Source organism: Terrapene carolina, unplaced genomic scaffold (assembly GCF_002925995.2).
Source record: "Terrapene carolina triunguis isolate 2854851 unplaced genomic scaffold, T_m_triunguis-2.0 Scaffold22, whole genome shotgun sequence".
NCBI classification, from domain to species: domain Eukaryota; kingdom Metazoa; phylum Chordata; order Testudines; family Emydidae; genus Terrapene; species Terrapene triunguis.
In genome coordinates this window covers 23,713,235-23,738,332 of record NW_020664373.1, presented here as the reverse complement: position 1 = coordinate 23,738,332, position 25,098 = coordinate 23,713,235, and the positions used below count along the sequence as shown (strand labels likewise).

Genomic DNA, 25,098 nt, shown 5'->3' with positions numbered 1-25,098 from the left:
AAACATACATAACTTCAAATTTCTGTGTGGCTTAGTGTTGTGGCATGACATACTGTTTGAAATAAATGTTGTAAGCAAGAGACTCCAAGGTGTTGACTTTGATATATCTGGAGCAATGGCACAACAGGACAAAGCAAAGTCATACCTACAGTCTTACCGGTCAGATGAGGGATTTCAAAACGTTCTGAAGAGTACACAGAAGTTGGCAGAGGAACATCACACTGAAGCTATTTTCCTACCCATTCAAGAATACAAGAGTCACCGAAGAAGACAACATTTTGATTACGAGGCACGGAATAATCCCATAAGAGACCCCAAACAACAATTCAAAGTTGAATTCTTTAACCAGGTTCTAGATTGTGCAATACAGTCAGTTGAAGAACGTTTCATGCAGCTCAAGGAACACAGCAGTATATTTGGGATGTTGTATGATATTCCAAAACTCCTCACTATACCTGAAAAAGACCTACACCAGCAATACAGGGCACTAGACAGTGTTGACGCATGACATGTGTGATATTGATGCGAGTGATTTAGGTGATGAACTGAAAGCCCTTCCAAGATGCATTTCAGCAGGATCAACTCCAAAGGCTGTTCTGGAATATCTGTGCACAAATAAGATGACCACCCTCTTTCCAAATGCTTTTGTTGCTCTGCGCATACTTCTAACACTTCCTGTAACAGTTGCTAGCGGAGAACGCGGCTTCTCCAAGCTAAAGTTAATAAAAACACATCTACGCTCCACAATGACACAGGAGAGGCCGGTCGGCCTTACAACCATCTCAATAGAGCATGAGCTGTCCCAGACTGTGGACCTTCAGCAGGAAGCAGTTCAAATCTTTGCAACCAAGAAGGCATGGAAAGCACCACTTTGATTATTCAAACAGATAAAAATGCCAGTGTTTACTATGCAGACAAGAAAAGTTACATTTGCTGTTCAGGCGTTTGAAAGATAAGTGTTACTTAAAATTTTTGAACAAGGCATTTTAAATTGTTAGTTCTCCTTTATTGGGGTAGGTAGCAGAGCAGTACCATGAGAGGAGTACATCAGGAAGAAGACAGAATTGAGACCTTTCAAAGTTTTTTGGCCCAAGCAAGGGGATATGGGGGTGTCATTTGAGCTCCCCACCTCACTGCCAAAATGTTGTGGGCTGGCCCTGAACCTGCTCTTAAAAATCTCCAATGATGGAGATTCACAGCCTACCTAAGCAATTGATTCCTAACTTCCAGTTAGGAAGTTTTTCCTCATGTCCAACCTAAATCTCCCTTGCTGCAATTTAAGCCCATTGCTTCTTGTCCTATCCTCAGAGGTTAAGAATTTTTTTTTTCTTCCTCCTCCTTGTAACAACCTTTTACATACTTGAAAACTGTTACCATGTCCCCTCTCAGTCTTCTCTTTTCCAAACTAAACAACCCCAGTTTTTTCAATCATCCCTCCTAGGTCATGTTTTCTAGACCTTTAATAATTTTTGTCACTCTTCTCTGGACTCTCTCCAATTTGTCCCCATCCTTCCTGAAATGTGGCGCCCTGAACTGGACACAATACTCCACTTGATGCCTAAGCAGCACAGAGTAGCACACAAAAATTACTTATCGTGTCTTGCTTACAACATTCCTGCTAATACATCCCAGAAGGGTGTTCGCTTTTTTTGCAACAGCGTTACACTGTTGACTCATATTTAGCTTGTGATCCACTATGATCCCCAGATCCCTTTCCGCAGTACTCCTTCCTAGGCAGTCATTTCCCATTTTGTATGTGTGCAACTGATTGTTTTCCCAAATGGAATACTTTGCATTTGTCCTTATTGAATTTTATCCTACTTACCTCAGACCATTTCTCCAGATCATTTTGAATTTTAATACTGTCCCCCAAAGCAGTTGCAACCCCTCCCAGCTTGGTATCATCTACAAACTTTACAAATATGCTCTCTATGCCATTACCTAAATAATTGATGAAGATATTGAACAGAATTGGACCCAGAACTGATCCCTGCGGGACCCCACTCGTTATGCCCTTCCAGTATGACTGTGAACGACTGATAACTACTCTCTGGGAATGGTTTTCCAACCAGTTCTGCACCCACCTTATGGGAGCTGCATCTAGGTTGCATTTCCCTAGTTTGTTTATGAGAAGGTCATGTGAGACAGTATCAAAAGCTTTAGTAAAGTCACGTCTACCGCTTCCCCCCATTCATGAGGCTTGTTACCGTGTCAAAAGCAATCAGGTTGGTTTGGCATGATTTGTTTTTGACAAATCCATGCTGACTGTTACTTACCACCTTATTATCTTATAGATGTTTGCAAATTGATTGCTTAATTATTTGCTCCATTATCTTTCCAGGTACAGAAGTTAAGTCATGAATCCTTTTAGGAGCTCTGCAATAGAGCTGTCAGGCTGAGGGAATTTAGGAGTCTGAACTTCACTTGTACCTCTGGGGAGGCGCATGATTCAGGAATCAACTCCCAGCAGGCAACCCACAATCCCTCAGCTTTCGTTTGGGGCCTGCTGCCCCAAATTCAGTTCTTACTCACCTTCAAGACACCTGTTCCCCACCGCCAACTTTCTCCCTAAATCTACAATGCTATCTCACTCCAAATCCCTTTCTTTCCTCCTGCTCCTTCTCTGCTATCTTGATCTTTTTAGCCTACCCTCATGCGTTATCTCAACCTCACCTGCTGGTAATCTTCCACTACTTCACAATTGCCTGTTTCCCTGCTAGTAGACTCTTTCCCCCTGTAGCAGTGGAGAGTAAGACTGTACTGAGAAAGGGTATCTTTGGATTTAAAAAAAAATACTGAGTATTTTCAGAGAACATGAATTACTTTTCCGTGTTGTTACTCCTGCGCCCATCTCAACAGATCTGAGGTTTCTGTAGATGCTGCTTTTTAATTTTTGTGAAATGTGCGGGATTGGTAGTGCTTTGAAAAGGCTGACTATGAAACACTGAGACCCACTGAATGAGGAGCCGGGGTCAGACATGCCTTAAAAGGGGACTTGGTTACTGGCTGAGCACTTTAGAGTTGGGAATGCTCCTCTGGGGTTTATTCCATACCTGAGATGTACAGATTATAGTTGGGGGGGAAATTGCACATAATTTTTTCTTCAGTTACTGTTTAGAGAAGTGCCATGTTATCATCAGCCAAACTGTAAGTGTTACCTGATAACCTGAGCTGCAAAAGAAACCAAGATTTAATAGCAGATAACTGTGTATGTGAACCATTAATACACAGCCAGTAAGGTAATGTCTTTTATTGTGCATTTTAATCAAACTTCAGCTCAAAATCTGTATTTTATAGACAATAATGGGATAATCTACAACAATGGAGAAGCTGTTTTGCATCCCTGTTACACTCCAGGATCACTGTCCCATAGTACTTCCTCCAGTTCCCTCTATGCAGTCACTAACTCAGCCTATGAAGGTTCTTCTTCAGGTAAAACCACAATTAATATTTAAATATATAGATTTCTGTAACAGTATTTCTGCTTACTACTTCAGTGTTTAAATTTTTTAAAGAAAAATTTCTTATCTGCTATGATGCCTGACAATGAGTGTAGCCTGTGAATATTTGGGAAACTATCCCATCCCATCTGAGCAGACGATAGAATGTCTGGTGGACATGAACACAAAGAGGAAATACATAATGGAATTGGAATTAACCAAACTGGTTACACAGCGTGTCTAGGAGTCTCATTCATGCAGAAGACCCCCTCCCGTCCCATACTGAATTGGTTATAGGATAACAGCCTTGTGCCCTACTAAATTGCTGAGGGGGCAAAAATTAGCTGCCATAGTCACTGAGTTTTAACCTTGTGGTGGGCGGACCCAACCTGTGGTTGGATTCTACTATGCCAATAACTGGTCACAAACTCTGGGCAAGATTATGCTATTCTTACTCACGTAGGGTAATATCATATGACTGGAGCCATCCCACTAAAATGAATGAGACTGTTCCAGGAACAAATTAATACTCAGTATACATAAGAGTGGTGGAATCTGGTCCTTTTTAAGGTGACCATGCTGCCATTGTCTAAGGAAGAGAGATTCTGATAGAACTCCCCAATGAAAAGTCAATTTGCAATACAGTAGATCCTCATCACATAGCTAACCCAAGGTTTTAAAAAGAGGAATCAGTTAACACAACTATTTCCCTTTTTAAACCGTAAGCAATTATAAAACCAGTTTAGATTAAAAAATTGAAACAAAAACCACACACAATGAATGTTAATATCCTGCACAGTGAAAGTCTAAATGGGTTATTTGTAAAAATATGAAGACCAAGATGATGATGATGATGATAAAATGCTTTTTAAGAAGTGTAAACACTGAAGTAATTAGTGTAGCAAAGAAAATATCTATTAGTCTCACAGCAGTTAAAGTTGCATCAAAATTTTCTTTTTTGAAGGCCTATACCTTAGGGTCTCACCTTTTTTTGAAAGTGCCATGGGGAATTTGAGCCAGATTTCAGCCACAAATAAATGTGTGTGTGGAATGATCTCCAGTATGTATTTTGGATTGGTATGCTGTTGGTTTTTAGGAAATTTGGAAAGACTTAAAATGTAGGAAAAGCCCACACACAATGCATGGTTCCTTCCCCTGCTGCTGCCTGAAACACTGAAACATCAGAGACAATTAGCCACTCATCACTCCCTCCAGTTCATTTACATACTTCAGAAGGGTCACTATTGTCCTGGTTGTCATGGCAACATCTGCCTTTAATAATTGATTTTCTCTTAGGGTATGTCTTCACTACCCGCTGGATCGGTGGGTAGCGATCGATCCAGCAGGGATCAATTTATTGCATCTAGTCTAGATGCGATAAATCAACGCCCGAGCCCTCTCCCATTGACTCCTGTACTCCAGTGCCACGAGAGGCGCAAGCAGAGTCAACGGGGGAGCGGCAGCAGTCGACTCACCGCGGTGAAGACACCGCAGTAAGTCGATCTAAGTACGTCGACTTCAGCTACGTTATTCACGTAGCTGAAGTGGCATAACTTAGATCAATTCTTCCCCCCTTCCCCCAGTGTATACCAGGGCTTAGACTCCCATGACATTGTTACAAAGAAGGGTCCCAAGAGGAGCTGTAATGAAAGCAGACAGGGTTTGGTTCAGCTCCTCCAGTGCTCCTTTGGGTTTGTACTGGGCTAAGGCACACTGGTTCTTTTCAGAAGGTTATTGTTTGTTACTTTCCTCAAAAAGGGTTACATGAAAATAAGCTACAAAATTCCAGCTCTTTTCCTTTAGATTGTTTATCTGATCCTTCCAAATTGGGGTCTATGACTTTCTGAATATTCACCTTTTAAAAGAAATAGGAAATTATAGATCTCTGAGTCATAGTCTTACACAATTTTTTTCAAAAAAGACACTGAAGTTCCAGTAAAATGTTTTGTTTGAATAGTTTTAATTACTTTTCAATTAACAGGGAGTGGTGTAGTCTAGAGTTTCACAAAGACTACAATGACAACAAAATATACATAGAAGGCAACAAATGTGTAAAGGCTTTATTATTTAAAAAGTAAATATATAAAATATTCTCTTTCTATTAAAAAAGCTGAGGAAATACATAAACAACTTAATTTAATGTTAGTTAAGATTGCTCTCATCCATAATCTAAACCATAAAAGAGCAGGAAATACAAAGTTAAGGATTAAAATGTAGAAGAATCGAGCACAAGTTAGGAAATGCCAGAATGAACATTGTCCATACAATCTTAATTTGGTCCCTTCATATGTATGCATTAAGATATGGTCTTTAATTATGTGATCCCGTACTATTTTTTTACACAGAGCACAGGATGGGTGGTGCTCTGGGGATGAATTAGGCTGTGTAGTCGTGATGCTTTCTGGGCGTACCCAGGGTTGTCAGGCACTTTGCTACCACCTTCCCTTAATGTGGGGAAGCCTTGTCTGTGTCTGCTGGGGGACAGTTCCCTGATCCTACAGGCAACACAAGCACTCCACTGTCCATGTGCAGATTAGTGCTAGATATTCTCCAACCTTGAGCACTCTGAGCATCTCCCTGGAGTGTTCTGCCCCTGTTCTGCTGTACATGCACAGTATTTACAGATTTGCTGCTCCCAAAGAAGCAGTGCACTCCAGCTTACTAGCTTCACCTCAGGCCACTGCTCTATTTAACACAGAGCAATTAGATGTGTTTATAGTGAAAACAAGCACAACTCTATTTAACCAAGAGAAGATATTCAAATCATAGCAAGCAGGTAGAAATATTGGAAACAAATATTTACATATACAATAAAATCATACTCATTTTAAAACCTAGACTTTTTAAACTAAAGCTCTCCCCAAAGTCCTACTAGCGTTTTTAAGCCAGACCTGGCTGAAATCTATTTTTCGAGACAAAACATGCTGCCAGCTTGTCCCCTACTTAAAGAATACTGTGTGTTTCTTTGCAAGCCCTGATATAGCAAAAGTGAATCATGAGATGCACAATGAGCAGACAGAGACTAGTGTCTAACACCCCTTGCCTGAACAGAATCTGTACAAGGCATGTCACCTCCTGATGACCTGCTTTAATGTCAAGAACTTAATTTTCATTATAGACACACAACTTCTTAAATATTATCCATACATATGTAACACAATGATTATGCTGACCAGCGGGCTATTGGCTCTCAGTAGAGACCTTACATGCTTTCCCCCCCTCCCCCCGCTTTGGTGAATTATTGTGCATATAATTGACTAGAGGATTGCTGTAAAACTCTGTCCCCCCCTGTGCCCTCTGCCAGTGGGCACAAAGAGGTTCCTCAGTCACTGTAGTGAAGGAATCTGTTGTAAGTAGGACCTCTGCCTCATTGTTGCAGAAGTTGGAAGCTATGTAGTGAATGAGGCAGGGGTTTACAGAAAAAGAAAGAATGAGAACATAAAAATGGCCATACTGGGTCAGACCAAAGGTCCATCCAGCCCAGTATCCTGTCTACTGACAGTGGCCAATGCCTGGTGCCCCAGATGGAGTGAACTTAACAGGTAATGATCAAGTGATCTCTCTCCTGCCGTCCATCACCACCCTCTGACAAACAGAGGCTAGGGAGACCATTCCTTACCCATCCTGGCTAATAGCCATTAATGGTCTCATGGTCAAGGTATTGGAGACTTTGTGGTACAGTCAGGGGTAGAATCAGAGTTCCTGTGTGATGCTGAGCAAGTCACTTGCTCCAAACGTTTCACAGGTAATCACTTCTGCATGTAATACACAATACATATGCACAAGGGAGCCAAATTAAAGTTGCATGAGCAACGCATTTTCTGACATCAGAGTGCTTGATTTGACAAACTTCTAATCCTTAACTTTGTATTTCCTAACTTTTTATAGTTTAGGCATGATAGTGATAATATGCAATATAGTATTCAACCATATCAGGTTTTTTTGGGAGGTGGGGGCAATGACAATACACAATAAACTGATAGTACAAACAAACCTCTTCCAGTATTAGAGGCTTATACAGTACCTGATAATTTGGGCAAAGGTAACTTAGCCAGTTGTGCATTTCTATATCACTGGGGTATGGAACTTGCCTGGACAAGCTTTGTAAACAATCCTTATTGAACCACTTCTAAGAATATTTTGGCAAGATTACTGCCCATGATTTCATATGCCAAGTTTGAATGGTCTGTATTTATCTTTTTCTGATTGTGTACTAACCATTTCTCCTTTTGTAAATAAAGATAGGACCCAGAAATGCACGGTTTGCTGTTTCCAAAATTTATATCTTGTCACTTGTCAGGAATAATCAATATAAATAACAGTTCAGATGATCCCTGTATTTTATTTCTTTGCTGTCTCAATAAGATTAGTGTTTTAAAAAGTGCTGTTTTTGTACTGGAAAATGGATAAGGAAAATTTGGAATACTTTTTGTATTTTTCAGAATCGGAAAATATGCTTGAAAATGAATGGGTGAAGAAGGATGAAGCTGACAGCCAAAGTCAGGAGAGAGAAAATAAATTTCAACTATCGCTTTTTCCTGACGAAGACAGAGAGGAACACATCTTCTTTCAGAAAGTGATAACTGCAGTTCAGAACTGGTTCACTCTTTTTGGTTGGTCTAAGGGACCTAATCCTATTTCTATTCCCCACTCATTAAGACGGTAATTGTAATTTTTTTCTTAAATGTTTCCTAGGAAAATGCTGCATTGTACCAATGTGTGTTCCATCATTAGAAACATTCTTGGATGACCCATGTTTATGACCAAGTTACTTTTAATATGCAACTGATTAGATGGAGAAACCCAAAGATATTTTTAATTAGTCAAACTTTTTATGCGTTGTAAAAGAAAAAGGTCTATTTTTTTTCCATTTATAAAATGTTCCCAAACAAGAGGCTCTGAGAGTATGTACAACATTAAAACCATATACAATGCTTATTACAACTGAAATTGAGTCTGATCCCAGAATGAACCCAGTTTCTGACAGTCACCACTATCTCAAGGCAAAACCATGTAAATAAATAGTTGCGCCTTTCCCCCTGCCCATAAGGTCAACAAATCGATGAATGAGTCAGCAGGGGAAGCAAATTCCAATAAGTAGAGCCTTGTCACCAGCCCCTTGCACCTGATGTCTATCAGCAGTTAGATGAATCACCTGAGTTAGTCCTAGCTGTTTGATAGTACTGAAAGAAAAAGACATTCTCTCATTTGGTTGGTTCTCAAATGTGTAGGTTTTTATATAGGGTGAAAATGAAATTGTACTTGAAAGGTAATGGTGACTAGCACAGGCTCAGTTGTATTAAATAGTCTAACCAAATAAGATTTTTTTATGTTGTCATAACTTCTGTATAGAAATCAGGAAGTACTATATTTTTCACAATCCATTCCTCAGACCTTTCCATAATGGTTTATTAATGAATTCACCACAGTTAATGGTACAGTAGTTATTTTTAATGCAAGTCTGTTTTAATGTATTTAAAACAGTAAAGTTAATTTTTCCCCCCCGTTTAGTGATGTGTGTAAAATCCAGATGACTTCATCTGATGAAAAAGTTATTAAACAAAACCTCGGCAAAGATACAAAGACTGTTTATGACATGCTACTCCATCTGAGTGGACAGTTGCTACCAGGAATTACTTCGAGCCAGTCATTGCCCTCTGATCCTATTGAACGAGTAATCCAGCTCCACTGGCAGCATTCTACAATGCTCACTTTCCTCAAGTAAGATAAGGGTTATTTTTGCTTATGTTTCCCCGGTTGTGTTTAGGTAGTTTAAATACCTTTCCCATTGAATAATATGCTTTTTCTTAGTTGTATTTTTACACTGTTTTTTGGTTCTTGTGATTAAAAGTGTGATGTTTATGGTAAATTACGATGAACTTGGTAGTGATGTAATCTGTGAAGCTTGGTGATGGCATGTTATGAAATGTTAAATAATCACTCTAAAGCTGAGGAACTAATTTTGTTTCTGACATGATGGTGGTATCTGTCATTTAAAAAAACCTGATCCATCTTTAGAACATTGTCAGGTTATTTCTCGTAGGATGCAGGGCCACATCATGTCACCCAATTGAAAAATCAATGGAAAGAGAACTGAGAACTTAGAGAGGAACTTTATGAAGCTTTCTTCTTATATTCGAGAGAGCACAGATCCTGCGAATTTATGGATAACTTGACTCTCAATCTCATGAATCCCAGAGCCAGTGCTACTGCTTCATTATGTTGTTGTTGTTTGGTGCCTTAGATTAAAACACTTTTGTTAAGAGAATTTGAGGTCGTGTCAAATTTTGAAATCTGGATGATCTGGGACACACATGCCACTATGTAGAGTTTGGACACAATGAATGCAAAACATTCTATGAATGCTTTGTGTGTTTCCCCTTGATTGTTAACAGAGCACAACTCTGCTGCAAGAAAAATAGGCTAGTTCCTCCCTGATCCTAAACTAAGACCTATCAATTTACATCTATAAAGTGAATAAAAGTTATACAGCACATTAATGAAAATGTATAGTGCTTTACATTGCAATGAGAAGCAGGTTACATAATAAGATAAACTCAGCTGATTACTATTCACAACATTAGAGATGTTGAAACACACTGAAAGGAATTTAAAATGAAAAGCCCTGTGAAAATCTCTCTGAACAAGGAGTCAGGAGGCTTTTTGTACTCTGAGTAAACTAGACTTAGAGTTCTTCATCCTCTTCCCTGTAATGCTTCTTTATATTCTAGCCTTTGAGCTAAAGCACAGATTTTTTTTAAAACCAGCTATCAGCTGTTTATTAGCATAAAGCTACTATATTACTTTCCTTTCCTGTTGTCTTAATCTCTTGGCTCATGAGAGCTGATGAAAGCTATGCTGCACAGTTTTCTAAGCGGTTGCAAAGTATCTAGGCCTCAATCCGTAAGTGAGATTTCCAATACTGTAACTGTAGGCAGACAGTAGCATCGTTAAGTTTTAGTATTATCGATTCTTGTGATAGTTACAGCATTATTTTGGGCTTGGATTCTTCTGGCCCTGGCACTGATATGGATGGTTTGTGTTTCAATGCTTCAAGTTGAAGAACAATTCTTGCGCTGAAGGCAACCTGCCCAGATTTATACATACTTTTAGGATCAAACATAGGATTTTTAGGCCATAATGGTTGAAGTGGAAGTTCCTCTCGCAAATAAATTGCCCAGTGTAAGTTAATAGAATTGGCTCATTACCCCAAGATGCTTGCTATCTATCTATCTATCTATCTTGAATCAGCCATAAAACTAGATTATAAAGTGACCCTGATTAGAAGTTTTGATAAGGCTGTTCTATTCCAAATGTGATAGCCTTCTGATTTAGAAGGAAGGAAAGGACTTTAAACGATTCTTCCTTTTAAAAGGAAAAGTGTGGGGTTTTGTTTTTAAGCAAAGCAGTTTGTAAACCAAAATGAGAAATGCTTCACTGTGAACAAACTGTGAAGTATCCTTGAACATTAGGCTGATGATGTAAAACTGGCATTTCTGAGGTGAGGGGTGGCTTCCTTGTTAAAGTGTCAATATTCTTGGAATCAGTAGCATAGAAAGAAAATGTTACTGTAAAAGGAGATTTTATCTTACTGTTATACTGACTTGTAAAAAATTCCAATCTGGTATAGGACACACCTTGCTCCCTGTGGGTCCCTTCTTTTCCCTGTTCCTCTTCTGGAACACTGGACCCTTGTTCCAGGAGTCCACCACAGAGTCCAGGAGTTAGATGTACTCCTGTGACTCTGCTCTCCAGCCACAGAAAGCCTCAAACTTCTGGACTTTCCCCAGAAGGAGAGTCTTACCTCCTCTGCAGTTGCTCCCTCAGCCTGCTTGTAAGGCCAGGGTATCTAATGGACTATCATGTGGAGTTCAGACTTCTCTGGCCAGGAGGCAATCCATGAGTTATACCATAGGTGTGATCACGTCTCTAATTGGGTTTTTTTTCCCTGCTGTAGCAAGTGGATGGGGAAATTTCATCACAGGTCTTATCATGGTGGTAACATTTTTCAGACAGTAAAAACCGTCTTTGATCCTGCTGATATCTAGTCTTCTAATGTCATACCAAGATTCTGAACTCTACAGTAGTATTCTGAAGTGACTCCTCAACTAAGTTTAGGAGAACTAAGCCAATATTCTTCTCTTTATACTTCCTCCAATTCTCAACTGGTATAATATCAGTATTGTTGGGATTTAGCCTCAGCTTGTTTAGAAGAATCCAGTTTTACAATGCAAGTGCAAAGCTGCCAAAAAGCTAACAGAGAGGGGAGGGAAAAAGAGAGAAATAGTTACCCTGCAGTCACTAGTGTGATAGATTCCAAGGCCTAAAGGGACGATTGTGATCCTCTAGTCTGACCTCCTGTATAACACAGGCCATAGAACTTCCGCAAACTAATTCCTAGAGCATACATTTTAGAAAACCATCCAATCTTGATTTTAAAATTGACAGTGAGGGAGAATCCTCCATGATCCTTGGTAAATTATTGCCATGGTTAATTACTCTCACCCTTAAACATTTACACCTTGTTTCCGGTCTGAATTTGTCTAGCTTCAACTTCCAGCCATTGGATTGTGTTATACACAATCTTTCTCTGCTAGATTGAAGAGCCCATTATTTAATATTTGTTTTCCATGTAGGTACTTATGGACTGCATTCAAGTCACCCCTTAACCTTCTCTTTGTTAAGCTAAATAGACTCAAAGAGCTTAATCTATCACTGTAAGGCATGTTTTAAAATCTTTTAATCGTTCTCCTGGCTCTTCTCTGAACCTTTTTCAGTTTATCAACATCCTTCTTGAATTGTGGACACTAGAACTGGACACAGTATTCCAGCAAGTGTCACGCCAGTGCCAAATAGAGAGGTAAAATAACCTCCCTACTCCTATTTGAAATTCTCCTGTTTATGCATCCAAGGATCCCATTAGTCCTTTTGACCATACCGTCACACTGGGAGCTCATGTTCAGCTAATTATCCCCTATGACCCCCAAATCTTTTTCAGTCACTGCTTCCTAGGATAGAATCCCCCATCCTGTAAGTATGGCCTGTGTTCTTTATTCCTAGATGTATACATTTATATTTAGCCATATTAAAACACATCATGTTTACTTGGGCCCAGTTTACCAATTTAGAACACTCTAAATCAGTGACCTGTTGTCTTCATTATTTACCACTTGCTCAGTTTTTTGTCATCTGCAAACTTTATCAGTGATGATTTTGTTTTTTTCCCTGTTGTTGATAAAAATGTTAACTAGTGTAGGGCTAGGAACCAATCCCTGTGGGACCTCACTGTAAACACATCTGCTTGATTACCATTTCTGTTCACAATTACATTTTGAGACTTATTAGTTATCCAGTTTCTAATGCATTTAGTGTGTGGCATGTTGCTTTTATGCTGTTTTAGTTTTTTAATCAAAATGTCATGTTGTACTAGATCGAACGCTTTAGAAAAGTCTAAGTATATTATTGCTATTCCCTTTATCAACCAAATTTGTAATCTCATTTAAACAAAAATAGTTAGACAGGATATGTTTTCCATAAACCTATATTGATTTGCATTAATTACATTACCTTTCTTTAATTCCTAATCTACCTATTGAGTTAGGTAATCATACCACCCAGAGAACTCAGTTTGCCAGTTTGGTAGGCCCACCACCCATTTCTCTCATTTGGGTTTACAAAACAAAGTGTTTCATCTGTTTGGCATTTTGTTGTTGGAAACTTGTCTTCATTAGGAAACAGACAATATGGGTGATTACTAGAGCCCGGATAACATTGGTTTGAGAGAAGAAGATGCAGGTGGTTGCCTCCCTCGCTATTTTTATTTATTTAGTCTTGGCAAGAAAATATTACCTAGCTCAATGGAATATCCCATGTTGCAGAAGCACAAAAACATATTATCACTCCCTTTACTGTTTTGCCTACCAAGCAAAGTCACATAATATGTCTCAAAAAGTGTGTTCACAGCCTTTGACTTATACAGGAGAATCATCCAGTGGCAAGGCCAGAGCTTGAGTAGCTGGTGAGGAGGTGCACAGGAAGCTCAGGTTTTGCACAAACCACCTGCCCCCCTTTTGGGATTTCTGGTTTGTTTTGGGAGTTCTTCTTTAGTCAAAATGTTTTCATGCGGGATAAACAGCTAGGATTGTAAACTTGCAAACAGACTACTATTAAGTCGAAACAATCTAGACCTCCAAATGTTGGGAGATGCTACAAGGCATTCTTACTTCAGAAAGCCCAATTAAAGATCACTTCGTAAACATGGCTACAACTTTTTGATGATAATCACTGCTCTCCTTGTCCTCTCCACAATATACTTCAACATCCGTGATTATGCTCTGTCCCCCTCCACTTCCTTTTCCTCCCCCCCCCTTAAATCTCATGTCAGACAATGGGATAAGGTGCATTTTTATGCTAATATGGTGGTTCTGTATTTTGTTGAAATTGTAACTATCTGGTTTAAAAGCATATTTTTTTGTTCATGACTGTTTCTTTCTCTCTCACATTTCAATTTGCATCTTTTGTATTGAAATTAAATAGGGAATTTTTGTCCTAGTCAACGGGTTGCAGTAAATTTGGTTCTTTGAGTGCTAATTCATATACCAACTGTGGAACATGTGTGGATATGCACTTACATCAGAGAATTTTCTAGTCAGCAGTATACACCGGGACAGTGCATGCATCCAATGTCTCCGTGTGCCTCTCAACTAGGGTTTAAAGGGTGGAGCTTCATTGCCACACCCCAGTTCCTTCTTTACCACCTGTGGTATGTGTCAGAGCAACTCTCTTTGGACTAACCTCAACGTAAGCGTTTGTAATTAGTGAGCAGGGTTGGTTTAGTTAAAGTAGGGCAGCTTTAGCGGACATTGTGGGGAGAAGTGGTGCCGGCTGCCATGGCAGATATGATTCTGAACAATGGACACATGAGACGTCTGTTCTTCCTTGATGAGGGACAAGTCCCAGAGTGCTGTGAAATCTGCAGGTCCTCTTTTAAGCGGACCCAGAAGGGAGACCTGCCTGAGGGCTTTCCTTATGGAGCAGTTGATTGGAGCCAGACTCTGACCCTGGGTTCCAGGTGTCTAGAGGTTGTCCAAATCTGCCCCTGCATTGACTTTGAAACTAGCTGAGGGATTGCTCATGCCCGTGGCGTCTCTGTCAAGGAAAGCATAGAGATAGGTTGGACTCAGAGTGGAAGTCTTCGAAGGAGAAGAGGTGGTGACTGCCCTCTCACTCTGAGGCTGAATAAGACTATCAGGCAGCTGGACATAAAGGATGCCTCAAAACTTAGGAAAAGTTTCTTGAGCACTGGAACTGGTACCAACCGAGTGGACACTGCTGTGATAGACGCCTTACCCGTGTCTGCGTTCACCTCTTTGGTACCAAGGCAGTTGGAATGATCACCAGCTGCTACAGGACCTGGTAGAAGACTGACTATGGTACTCACCGTCCTGGGATCTTCAGCACCAATACTTATATGTTTACTGTCACACATACCCAGAGGGGCTCTGTCACCCCAGATCATGGTCTGTATCTCTAGGGTGGATGCCCTCCTAGCTATTGGAGCTGCATTTGCCCGTGATGCTGTCCAGATTCCTGGACCTGGTGACATCAATGTTTCTGGCACCTGTCAGGTTCCCCTTTCACCTAGGTGGTGGGCGCCACCTTTCCCAGATGACTACTTACTTTCATTTTCCAACTTCTGGGAAAGCCAGCAGCCACCCCTAGCTAGGTCCCATGACTTGGCAGTTTTGATCTTGATGAGGGAGATGAGGTGTATACCTGTGGCTGAGGGTAGAGTGGGGTACTGACCTGGCCCAACACATGTATCAGTGATTTCAGAGAGTTTGGGCTCCTGCACCTTAAGACTGTGGCATGTGGTCCTCTTGGGGACTGCAGTATTACCCTGAGGTGGCCTCCTCAGCATGCTTAAGGCACAGACTATCACTGTCGCACCTAAGATTGGATCTGTCCCTGCTGTGCCCCCAGAACCAGGGCCAGGAACAGGTGGCTCCAGTGCAGCAGATTCATGGTGAAAGGCAGGAGGGTACCAGCCACCACAGCCTCATCATCCCTTGATGGTGCCCTGGCAACAGATCAGTTGGCCACTACTCCCATGGACTACAAGATACTCCAAGATCTCATGAGACAGGAGATGGCAGTCTTGGAAAGACACACTGAGTAGGCCCAGGATGTGCCACACAAACTCCTCCTCTTACACTTTGTCAGTCCTGGAATGTATAGCAATCCCAATTATTGACACTTAAGATAAGTCAAGAAAGATTTCAAGGCTGGCCTGGGAGCATTTAAGCATAAATAAATCTAATGAAGAATGGAATTTTACTGTCATTACACTTAACCTATTTTGAAAGCTGTTCATAAGATATATTTTTACGGTATAACAGATGAAATTATCCCTAAAAGGGCATAAATACTGACTAACTGGGTGTTGAGACAGTTGGAAAGTTGCAATGGAACAAGGAGCCTTGGCAATAATTTAAGGTAAGTAGTACGTACCAGGAAGAGGAAATAGATAAGGACCAGAATGAGACATAAGGGCCACAAGGGTATAGGTGTTCCTAAATCATAGGGGAAGTGAGACCATTAGCAGAGTGCACACAGGCTGTCAGAAACTACAGGGAAGGTCTTTCACAGCTGTTGGTAGTTATAGGCCTCTGTGTATGTGTGGTTTTTACTAACTGTTTGATTAATAAATCCAATCAAACCTGACTTGTTGGGGGTCTGGTATTATTAAACAAAAGGGAAAATCGAGAGGCCATAACTCATTAAATATATAATAGCAATTAAAATAGTTGATTATTGGCTATTGATTATTGGCTATTGATTATTGACAAATTGGTCATTAATTATTGATTATCAACACAATCAGTAAAGGACTGTTGGAACCTGCAAAAGCCTTATGGCAAAGTGAGCAGGCGGACAGTATTTGGTCCTGGTTATTGGATATGAAAAGTTCTATGGTATCAAGTGATACCAGGGTCCCTGGTAGTAATAGTGGCCAATGAAAGAACCCTCCAAAGACACCAGAAATCAATGCCCAAGGATAAGGAAGTGAAGCCCCTCTCCCTGATGGATCAGAAATCTTACTCCACCTTGAGCCTCCAAAAGAGGATCTTGAACTACCAGGCTGTCTTGTCAAAATATGGCCACATCAACTGGTGAGCCTTACAATGGCTTATTGACAAGCTGCTGCAAGAATAGAGGGTTGATTTCCAGACTATCCTGGCTGAGGAATGTTTGGTGGCCAGAACTGTGTTGCAGGTGGCCCTGGATGCAGCAGACACACGGCAATGGCGGCAGAGATCATGATGTGCTGTTTCTTGTAGCTGGCCTTGGCATGTGTATCTAAGGAATTACAAACAACTATAGAGGATCTGCTGTTCATGATCTGCTCGCTGTTCCATGACAAGACGGATGAGGCAATGAGATCCCTCAAGGACTCTAGGGCTACCCTCAGATCTCTGGGTGTCTATACCCAGGCTCTAGGAGGAGGCACTTTAGGTCCCAACCTTATTATCTACAGTTGCCCTACCAACATAAGCTGCCTGAGTGCTTGGGCTGTAGACAGAGGTCCTCAAGCAGAAAGTTTGCTTGGGGGAGGGCACCTCTCAGTTGTACCATACTGTTTAGGAATTGGGCAGGCAGCAAATTTTATTGGTGCCCAAGGACAGTGTGTTCCACAGTTTTTGCCTTCTCCTCCTTTTGGCAATTCTCTGTCTCTTCTCTAACATGCTAGTCCAACATTATTTCAGACTGCTAAGTATTGGAGGTAGTCCAGAGTTCCTCTTCCTTCCCTCCCATACACCTTCCTTTTCAGTCATCTTCAGGGACCTTTCCCATGGGAGCGATTTCGACTGGGGATTCAATGCATCCTTGTTCTGGGTGCGATAGAGGAGGTTCTCCATCTGCAGAGCGGAAGAGGATTCTTTTCCAAGTACTTTCTCACCCCCAAGAAGATGGGCATCAGCTGATATCGGACTTCAGTCATCCCCTCCCTAGATCAAAAAGATTAATGTGCTTCCCTCGACTTCCAGGATGTGTACTTTCACATTGGGATACACCTGGTGTACAAGCATTCCCTAAGGTGTTGGACAACAATCACTACCTATACTGGATTTTCCCTTTTGGGTTCTACGCAGTGGCCCGCTTTAATCAGGAGGATGGGCATCCAGGTGTTCCTGAACTTGACTGGTTATGAGTCATTTGGAACCTCAGGTCCAAACCAATGTTAGGACCTTTCCCAAGCCATCTGCATGCCTGGGTCTGCTAGCAAATGAGAAGAAATCCATGTTAGCCCCCACGTAGAAGATAGAATTTGCCGGGGCCATGTTCAACATAGAGGCAATGAAAGCCTACTTACCACTCAGCAAGTTCCAGTTGTACAATCTCTGCTCCCGCCTGCAGTCCTACCCTGAAACACAAGTAAGATCCTGCCTCATGCTACTGGGTCTTGTCAGGTTGTACATTCATCACTCCACTTACGAGGCTCCACTACCAATAGCTTCAGGCTTGGCTATACCATCCAAGAAGACACTACCTGTGCAAGGTGGTATGTTTCCCTCCAGCAGTCCTCCAGTCACTGGACTGGTGTAAGGACCCAGGCAACATATACAAATGGGTTCTGTACAGTCCCAGTTTGCCCTGAAGGACCACATTCAGGTGGGGGATCTCATAGCACAAGGCATATAGTCTCTTACAGAGACTATCTTGCATGTTAGTGTTCTAGAGCTCAGAGCTGTATACAAGATCTGCATGGCCTTCCTTCCACACAATCCTGGTCATGGACAATACGGTGGCGGTCTTCTGTCTATAAAGGCGAGGTGGGGAGGGACAGGTGCTGGCAGTATGTCAGGAGGCCGTCCTACTATGGGATCTTGCCACAGGTCATGGAATTACACTGTCAATGGTCCATCTCCTCAGGGTGGATGACATGACAGCAGCTGGCTTCAGCAGGTACTTCTGTAACAATCATGAGTGGTTGATGCACCAGAGGGCCCTCAGTGATATCTTCCAGCAATGGGGGAGTCCCGCACATGGACCTTTTCATGACAGTGCAGAACAACATAGGTCACCACTGCTGCTCAGGGAGGGTGCCCTCTTTCAGCTGCCTTTCTCCTCCCACAGACAGAGGAACTATTGTATGTATTCCCTCTCATCCCCCTCTTCCCTGAAGTATTTTGGAAGGTCAGGTGGAGAAGGCCAGAGTAATCTTCGTAGCCAAACTCTGGTCAAAACAGATGTGATTCAGGGACCTCCATGACCTCTCTATAGTGCAGCGGATCACTCTACCCCTTGTTTCTGAACCCCTGGCTTGGAATCAGGGGCTTGACCTTGCATCTGAGCATGAGTTCACTCCACCAGATGGTATGGATGCTCCCTGGTTAACACTGGTGGAGAGATTCTGTTAGTGAGACCTCCAGAAGGTGCTCTTTTTAGTAGTAGGGAAGATTCCAGTAGGTATAACTATCTCTCTGAATGGACAAGGTTTGCAAATTGATCATGACAACACCAGCTGTCCCCCATGAATTCTGGGGACCAAGAGATTTTTGATTACTTGTTGCAACAGAAGCACTCTGCTCTTTCGTTGGGCTTGTTATGGCTATTTCAGCTATCCATCCACCAACTAGACTATATACTCAATTTTCTCACACCTTTGGCAAAGAGGTTCCTGCAAATCCTCTAGAGACTCTATCTGCCAGTCAGGGATCCAGGCCTATCATGGGACCTTAACCTGGTCCTCTCAAAACTGATGGAGACTCCCTTTGAGTGTATTGGTATATGCTCCCTGCCCTATCTCTTCAGGTCCGCTGCCTTTCTCTTGTCATTCACATCGACCAGGAGAATTGGGGAGCTGTAAGCATTAATGGCAGAGCCACCCTATACAGTCATATACAAGGACAGAGTATCCATGAGGACACCTGCCAGACTTCTTTCTAAGATGGTGTCCAAATTTTATGTCATTGAGGTAATCTACCTACCTATATTCTTCTCAATGCCTCATGCTGGGAGAGCAGAGCAAACGTTGAACATGCTGGAGGTGTGCAGAGCTAGATTGTTCTGCTTTGACAGGATGAAATCCTTCAAGAAGTCTACCAGGTTGTTCCTGTCTTACATAGAGACAATCAAAGGGCAGGCTGTGTCTACACAAATACTATAGAACGGACTATATGCTATATAAACGGACACAAATCTGACATCAGGAATCATAACATTCAAAAACCAGTAGGAGAACACTTCAACCTCTCTAATCAGTCAGTGACAGACGTTAAGGTGGCAATTTTGCAACAGAAAAGCTTCAAAAACAGACTGCAACGAGAAGCTGCCGAACTTGAATTAATATGCAAACTAGATACATTAACTTAGGTTTGAACAGAGACTGGGAATGGCTCGGTCATTACACTAATTGAATCTATTTCCCCATGTTAAAGTATCCTCATACCTTCGTGTCAACTGTCCGAAATGGGCCATCTTGATTATCACTTCAAAAGTTTTTCTCCCCTGCTGTTAATAGCTTCTCTTAATTAATTAGCCTCTTACAATTGGTATGGCTACTTCCACCTTTTCATGTTCTCTGTATGTATAAATATCTTCTTACTGTATGTTCCATTCTATGCATCCAATGAAGTGGGCTGTATCCCACGAAAGCTTATGCTCAAATAAATTTGTTAGTCTCTAAGGTGCCACAAGTACTCCTGTTCTTTTTGCTATAGAACTGGATTGTCCAATGGGTCAAGACTTGCTATTGGCTAGGGGAGGCAGGTGTCAGGCAGGGTGATGGTCCACTCCACCAGAGCTCAGTTTACCCCAGTAGCCTCGCTAGCAAAACTGCTAATCCAGGACATTTGCAGCGCAGGAATTTGGTCATTCATACAGATGTTTATGAAGCACAATGCATTGGTGCAAGCAACCAGGGACAATGCTAGATTTGGAAGGTCCATGCTGCAGTCCGTACTCACAGACACTCCTGATATCCATCTCCAGTGAGGGCTTGGGAGTCACCAACAGTGGAATATGTATACAGAGTAGCACTGGGAGAAGAAATAGAGGTTACTTACCTTTACAGTAACTGATGGTCTTTGAGATGTGTAGGCCTTATACATATTCCACAAACCACCCTCCATCCCCACTATTTTTGAGTCTTGACATCACAGGCTCTCATAATGGGGAGGGTGTGACAAGGAGGCTCCACCGTTTATATTCTCACTGGAACGCACAAAGAGAGGAAGGGCACATACACTGCCCTAGTGGATATTGCTGACCAGAAAGTTGTCTGATGAGTGCACACTGGATGTGCACTCACCAACTGTGGACTATGTATATGGACTACACATCTTGAAGAACATCATCTATAAAAGTAACCTCCTTTCATAGGAACTAAAAAACCGTTATGCAAAGCCTATTGGCAAAAAGACTTCTAAGGCTCTTTGGCCATTTTTCCAGAAACAGGCTTTTTCAAAACTAGCAATGCTTGTTGGGTCTCAACCCCACCTCTGATTTAATACTCTCAATCAATTGCAGTAGTAAATGATAGTTCAAAATCTGAATATCTGCGACTGAACATACAAATCATACTTGGTCAGATGTCTGCATTCTGTTGTTTGTGCCCTAAGTTGATTGTAGCTATTGGTTTTCACCTACAGTTAGATAGCCTGTACAAAACTGTGGGTGTGAAATTAGGGGCTGTCTTTAAAAATGATCTTTCCTGTCTACTTATTTTTGTTTTTGTATTATTTCAGAAGCCAAGGAGCATGCCTTCCTCATGTTATGCCTGAATTTCTGCTTGAACCTGATGAATATAAGAAATGGATTGGATTGCAAATTGCATTGAAGGTAATTGTTCTAAAATAGCCTACATACGTGGTCCTTTATCCTGCAAAGACTTATGTACATGCTTAACTTTTTGCACTGTGAGCAGTCCCACTGAAATGAGTGAGATTATTTGCAGTGTGTAAAATTAAGCATGTGCATAAGCCTTAGTAGGATCAGAGCTGTAGTTTGGTATTTAGTGCAATCAGTCCCACACATGTGTAGGAGGTGGAGCTGTGCTTTTCTAAAAACTACTTAGTAGATTTTTTTTTAAAACATTTCCTTTGTAAAAAAATAGGAACATAGTAATTCTCATACTGGATCAGACCAGTGGCCCTTCTAGTCTCATATCCTGTTACTCATAGTGACCAGTTCCCAGTGTTTGAGAGGAATTTTCAAGAAACCGTGCAATAGACAGTTATAGGATGACCTACCCTTAGGAAAAGTTTTCTTCTAGTTCCCAAAAATTAAAGGTAAACTTAAGACATGAAACACAAGGGTTTATGTCTCTTCCAAAACTTATGTTTTTAAAAATTTACAGTTATAATTCTCGATATTCTTGTTAATCAATCTAACCACCTTTTGTATCTTCCTAAGCTCTTTACCTCTGTTTTCCAATGAGTTCCACAGGCTAATTGTTGCAGTTGTATGAAAAAGTATTTCCTTTTATTAAGTTTTAATTTGTCACCTTAGTTTCAAATATAACCCTTGCCAATCAGTGGGTTGGAAGACTTGATTGATCTGGAACATTTTGCCAACCTTATGATGCCATCATCCTAATATTTTTGTAAAGAACATAGCCATGAAAACCCTTAAAACTGGAGACTTCAATAGAGGTTGACAGTCAAAACTTGAGTTGTGTGTGGTAGGGAAGAGCAGTAGAACAAAGTGAGTAAAATTTACTGAGCAGAAGAAGAGTGGGAAATCTGTCAAACAAGAACTCAGGGAAACAGCGGGAGCTAAGACTTGTACAGTACAGACCGAATGCAAGTTACACTTTTGGCTAGGCAAATGCTGAGAGCAATTACTTCGTAGAAGTACAGGAGTGATGGAGAAGAGGGGCTTGTTAAATAATCCAGCCCATTGCCTGCTGATGCAAGATTGTTGCTTGCAGTTTGTGTGCACGTTTAATGTTTTGTCCCACTTAGATTTAAATATCCCAAGCAATGCTTCTTCCACTTCCTTTGAGAACCCACAACAGCCTAAAAAAATCACAATGTCAGGAAGTGTTTCCTGGTATTTAGTCTAAATTTTCTTTCTTAATTTTATTCCATTGCTCCTAGTTAAATTTCTGTGTGTCACCCTAGCTAATTTGCTTCCTGACTTCCCCTTTACACCTTTCTAAACAGGGTTCAGAAACAGCCACTACATAACCATATGCCATTCAGGCACCTCCCTGAAGCTGTTGTCTTGCTCTCCAGATCTCAGCATTAATTTAAAAACAATAAGTCTCTAGATATTATTGTTGCAAAGGAAATTTCAAAATTATGAACAAAGTCTAATGATGCGGCGATGAATCTGCCGAGAGCCCTGAGAGGTGTGACCTGCCCCATTCATCTCAGTGAGGTGATTACTCAGATATCCAATTATGAGAACTTAAATGTCAGCATTGTTAGCTATTTGATCTGTCATGTAGAAAGGAGAGAGAGAATCACAGATCCGCACAATTTACCGAGAGTGATGTTTCATTTTAGCATCTCAAATACCAGATTATGAGATATAGCTCTTCCCCTTCCTCCCACCCGACCCCAGTCCAAAAGCAAATAAATCCAATGAACCCAGCAGAGCTCATGGCCATATTTAAATCCGATTGAGGGGGTGTCAAGCTCAAGTAGCCTAGGGAGCCAAGTGGCAATACAATATTTTTGAACATCTGCACAATCTACTGGGAGCAGTATCTTGTTTTGGCGATTCATATATTGATGGAGCCTATTTTGTAGGTAGAGTTTAGAAGAGAACCATCATGGTTTTTTCCCTAATGTGACCCTTGCTTCAAATATGTTGTTGTAGACTATTATCTCTTAGCCAAATAGTATAAATATTAAATGTTTCTGTTCTTTCCCCATAAGTCACTCTCTCATTGCCTAATACTTTCGTAGTTTTTTTCCAGACTAAGTCCAGTTTTGTCACTCACTCTCTTTCTGATGCCTAGGAATGAATTTGGCATTCCAAGGAGAGCCACACAAGAAACATGCAAGCAGACCGCATTTACACATCCATCCATCCCAGTTTATGGTGTGATGCCTGGGCATTTTCAGTCCAAACTTGTAGTCACTCTTTTTGCTGCTATATTCAAAATTAAACAGGCAATAAGTATACTTCTAAGTCTCTGTCAGCATTGCTGCTTTTCAGGTTTCTCCCTCCCATTTAATATCTGTATGTATGATTCTTTTTCCCTAAATCTGTTAGTTTTTATTTTTTTCAGGTTAAATCATACATTCATTTCTCTCCATGTTTTTAATCCCTTTAGGTACCTTTGTATTACTTCCCTATACTCACTGGTATTTGCCACTCCTCGTATTTGTTTACTCCCCCTTTCAGAGCTTTAATAAAGATGTTTAATGGTCCTAACACTTATCACTGTGGAAATACACTAGATGTGCGTTGCTGTTTATCATTATGCTTTGCTTTTGGTTCTCCAGTGAGTTTTCACTCCACCGTGTTCTCACCGCAGGCAGCTAAAATTTTGTAACTAAGATTCTGTGAGAAACAGCATTATATCCTTTAGCAAATTTCTAATATACTGCATGGACTGCTTTTTCTTTATCCACTAATTATGTAATGCTATTAGAAAAAGCAATTGTTTACCTGACAAACTTTTAAAAGCCAGTTGTGGCTGTTGCTCACGGTTAGCATACCCTATAAATGTCATAGTTTAAGATAAAATATAAATCTCATTGTCCTTTATCTGAAGGTTCAGATGACTGAGCTGCAAAAAGCTAACATGAAGAACTCTGAAATTTTTAACAATAAGAGTCTGTTTGTTTTGGATGACAATGAATTCGAGACCATGAGCAAACGTGTATGGACCGATGTACTACTCCAGGTATACAAGGTACATTGCAGACATGAAATATCTTATAGTACTAAGCTTTTAAATGATATTTGCAAATATTACAGGAAGATTTCAAACAAGGTGAGATTGAATAGAATAATTCTTTCCTTCGAATACCCCAAATGTTTTAACAAATGGCAAAAGAATTAATCTGCTTAGCTAAGATATATTTTCAGGTTTTTTTAATTTGTAAATTACATGGTCCGTAGCTGAAATTATGCTCATATTTCTTGACATGGAAATGATTTCCCAGATATGCATGTGTAATTCCAAAGGACAGTAATGGAGTTCAGGCATGTTCTGAGGAAAGGCTGGACCCTAAACTGTGAAGATTAATTTAACCCGACGACAACATGAGAGCAAAAAGCTGCAAGGGTGTTAAAGGGAAAAAACATGGTGTTGTTAAATATCATTCTCTTCAGTAGCTAACAGAAAAAGGAATGAATCCTATTCAGCTTCACAGCTACAAAAAATATATTATTTAGTTTTTTACTGGTCCTGTGACTTAAATATTTTAGGACTTACTCCCACAATATTGAAACATAGATATGCCAGAAAAAATAACAGGAACCTGTTGCACCAAAAATATGTTGTTCTTTGACATACCTTTTTTTTTTTTTTTTTTTGTGGTGTTCAGAATTTTATTTTTGGAGTGTATTTCAGTTTTAACATACTCACTACTGCCTATTAGAAATGAAAAATAACATCTCTGCCCCTAGATAATCACGAAAAATATACACTGACTATCCAATTCATTTGGTATTAACTGGTAACAGTCTATGA

General features: G+C 40.7%; 1 protein-coding gene across 1 annotated transcript in view; it reads left to right on the top strand.

Annotated features, from left to right (window-relative positions):
• Nucleotides 1–25,098, top strand: part of LOC112104196 (cilia- and flagella-associated protein 47) — a 698,279-nt gene that overhangs the window by 133,757 nt on the left and 539,424 nt on the right. Inside the window, exons 28-32 of the mRNA XM_029910741.1 lie at nt 3,298–3,432; nt 7,883–8,102; nt 8,952–9,161; nt 21,191–21,284; nt 24,175–24,315. Of these exons, the coding sequence (XP_029766601.1) occupies nt 3,298–3,432; nt 7,883–8,102; nt 8,952–9,161; nt 21,191–21,284; nt 24,175–24,315 (800 nt within the window). The remainder of the gene's footprint in view (nt 1–3,297; nt 3,433–7,882; nt 8,103–8,951; nt 9,162–21,190; nt 21,285–24,174; nt 24,316–25,098) is intronic.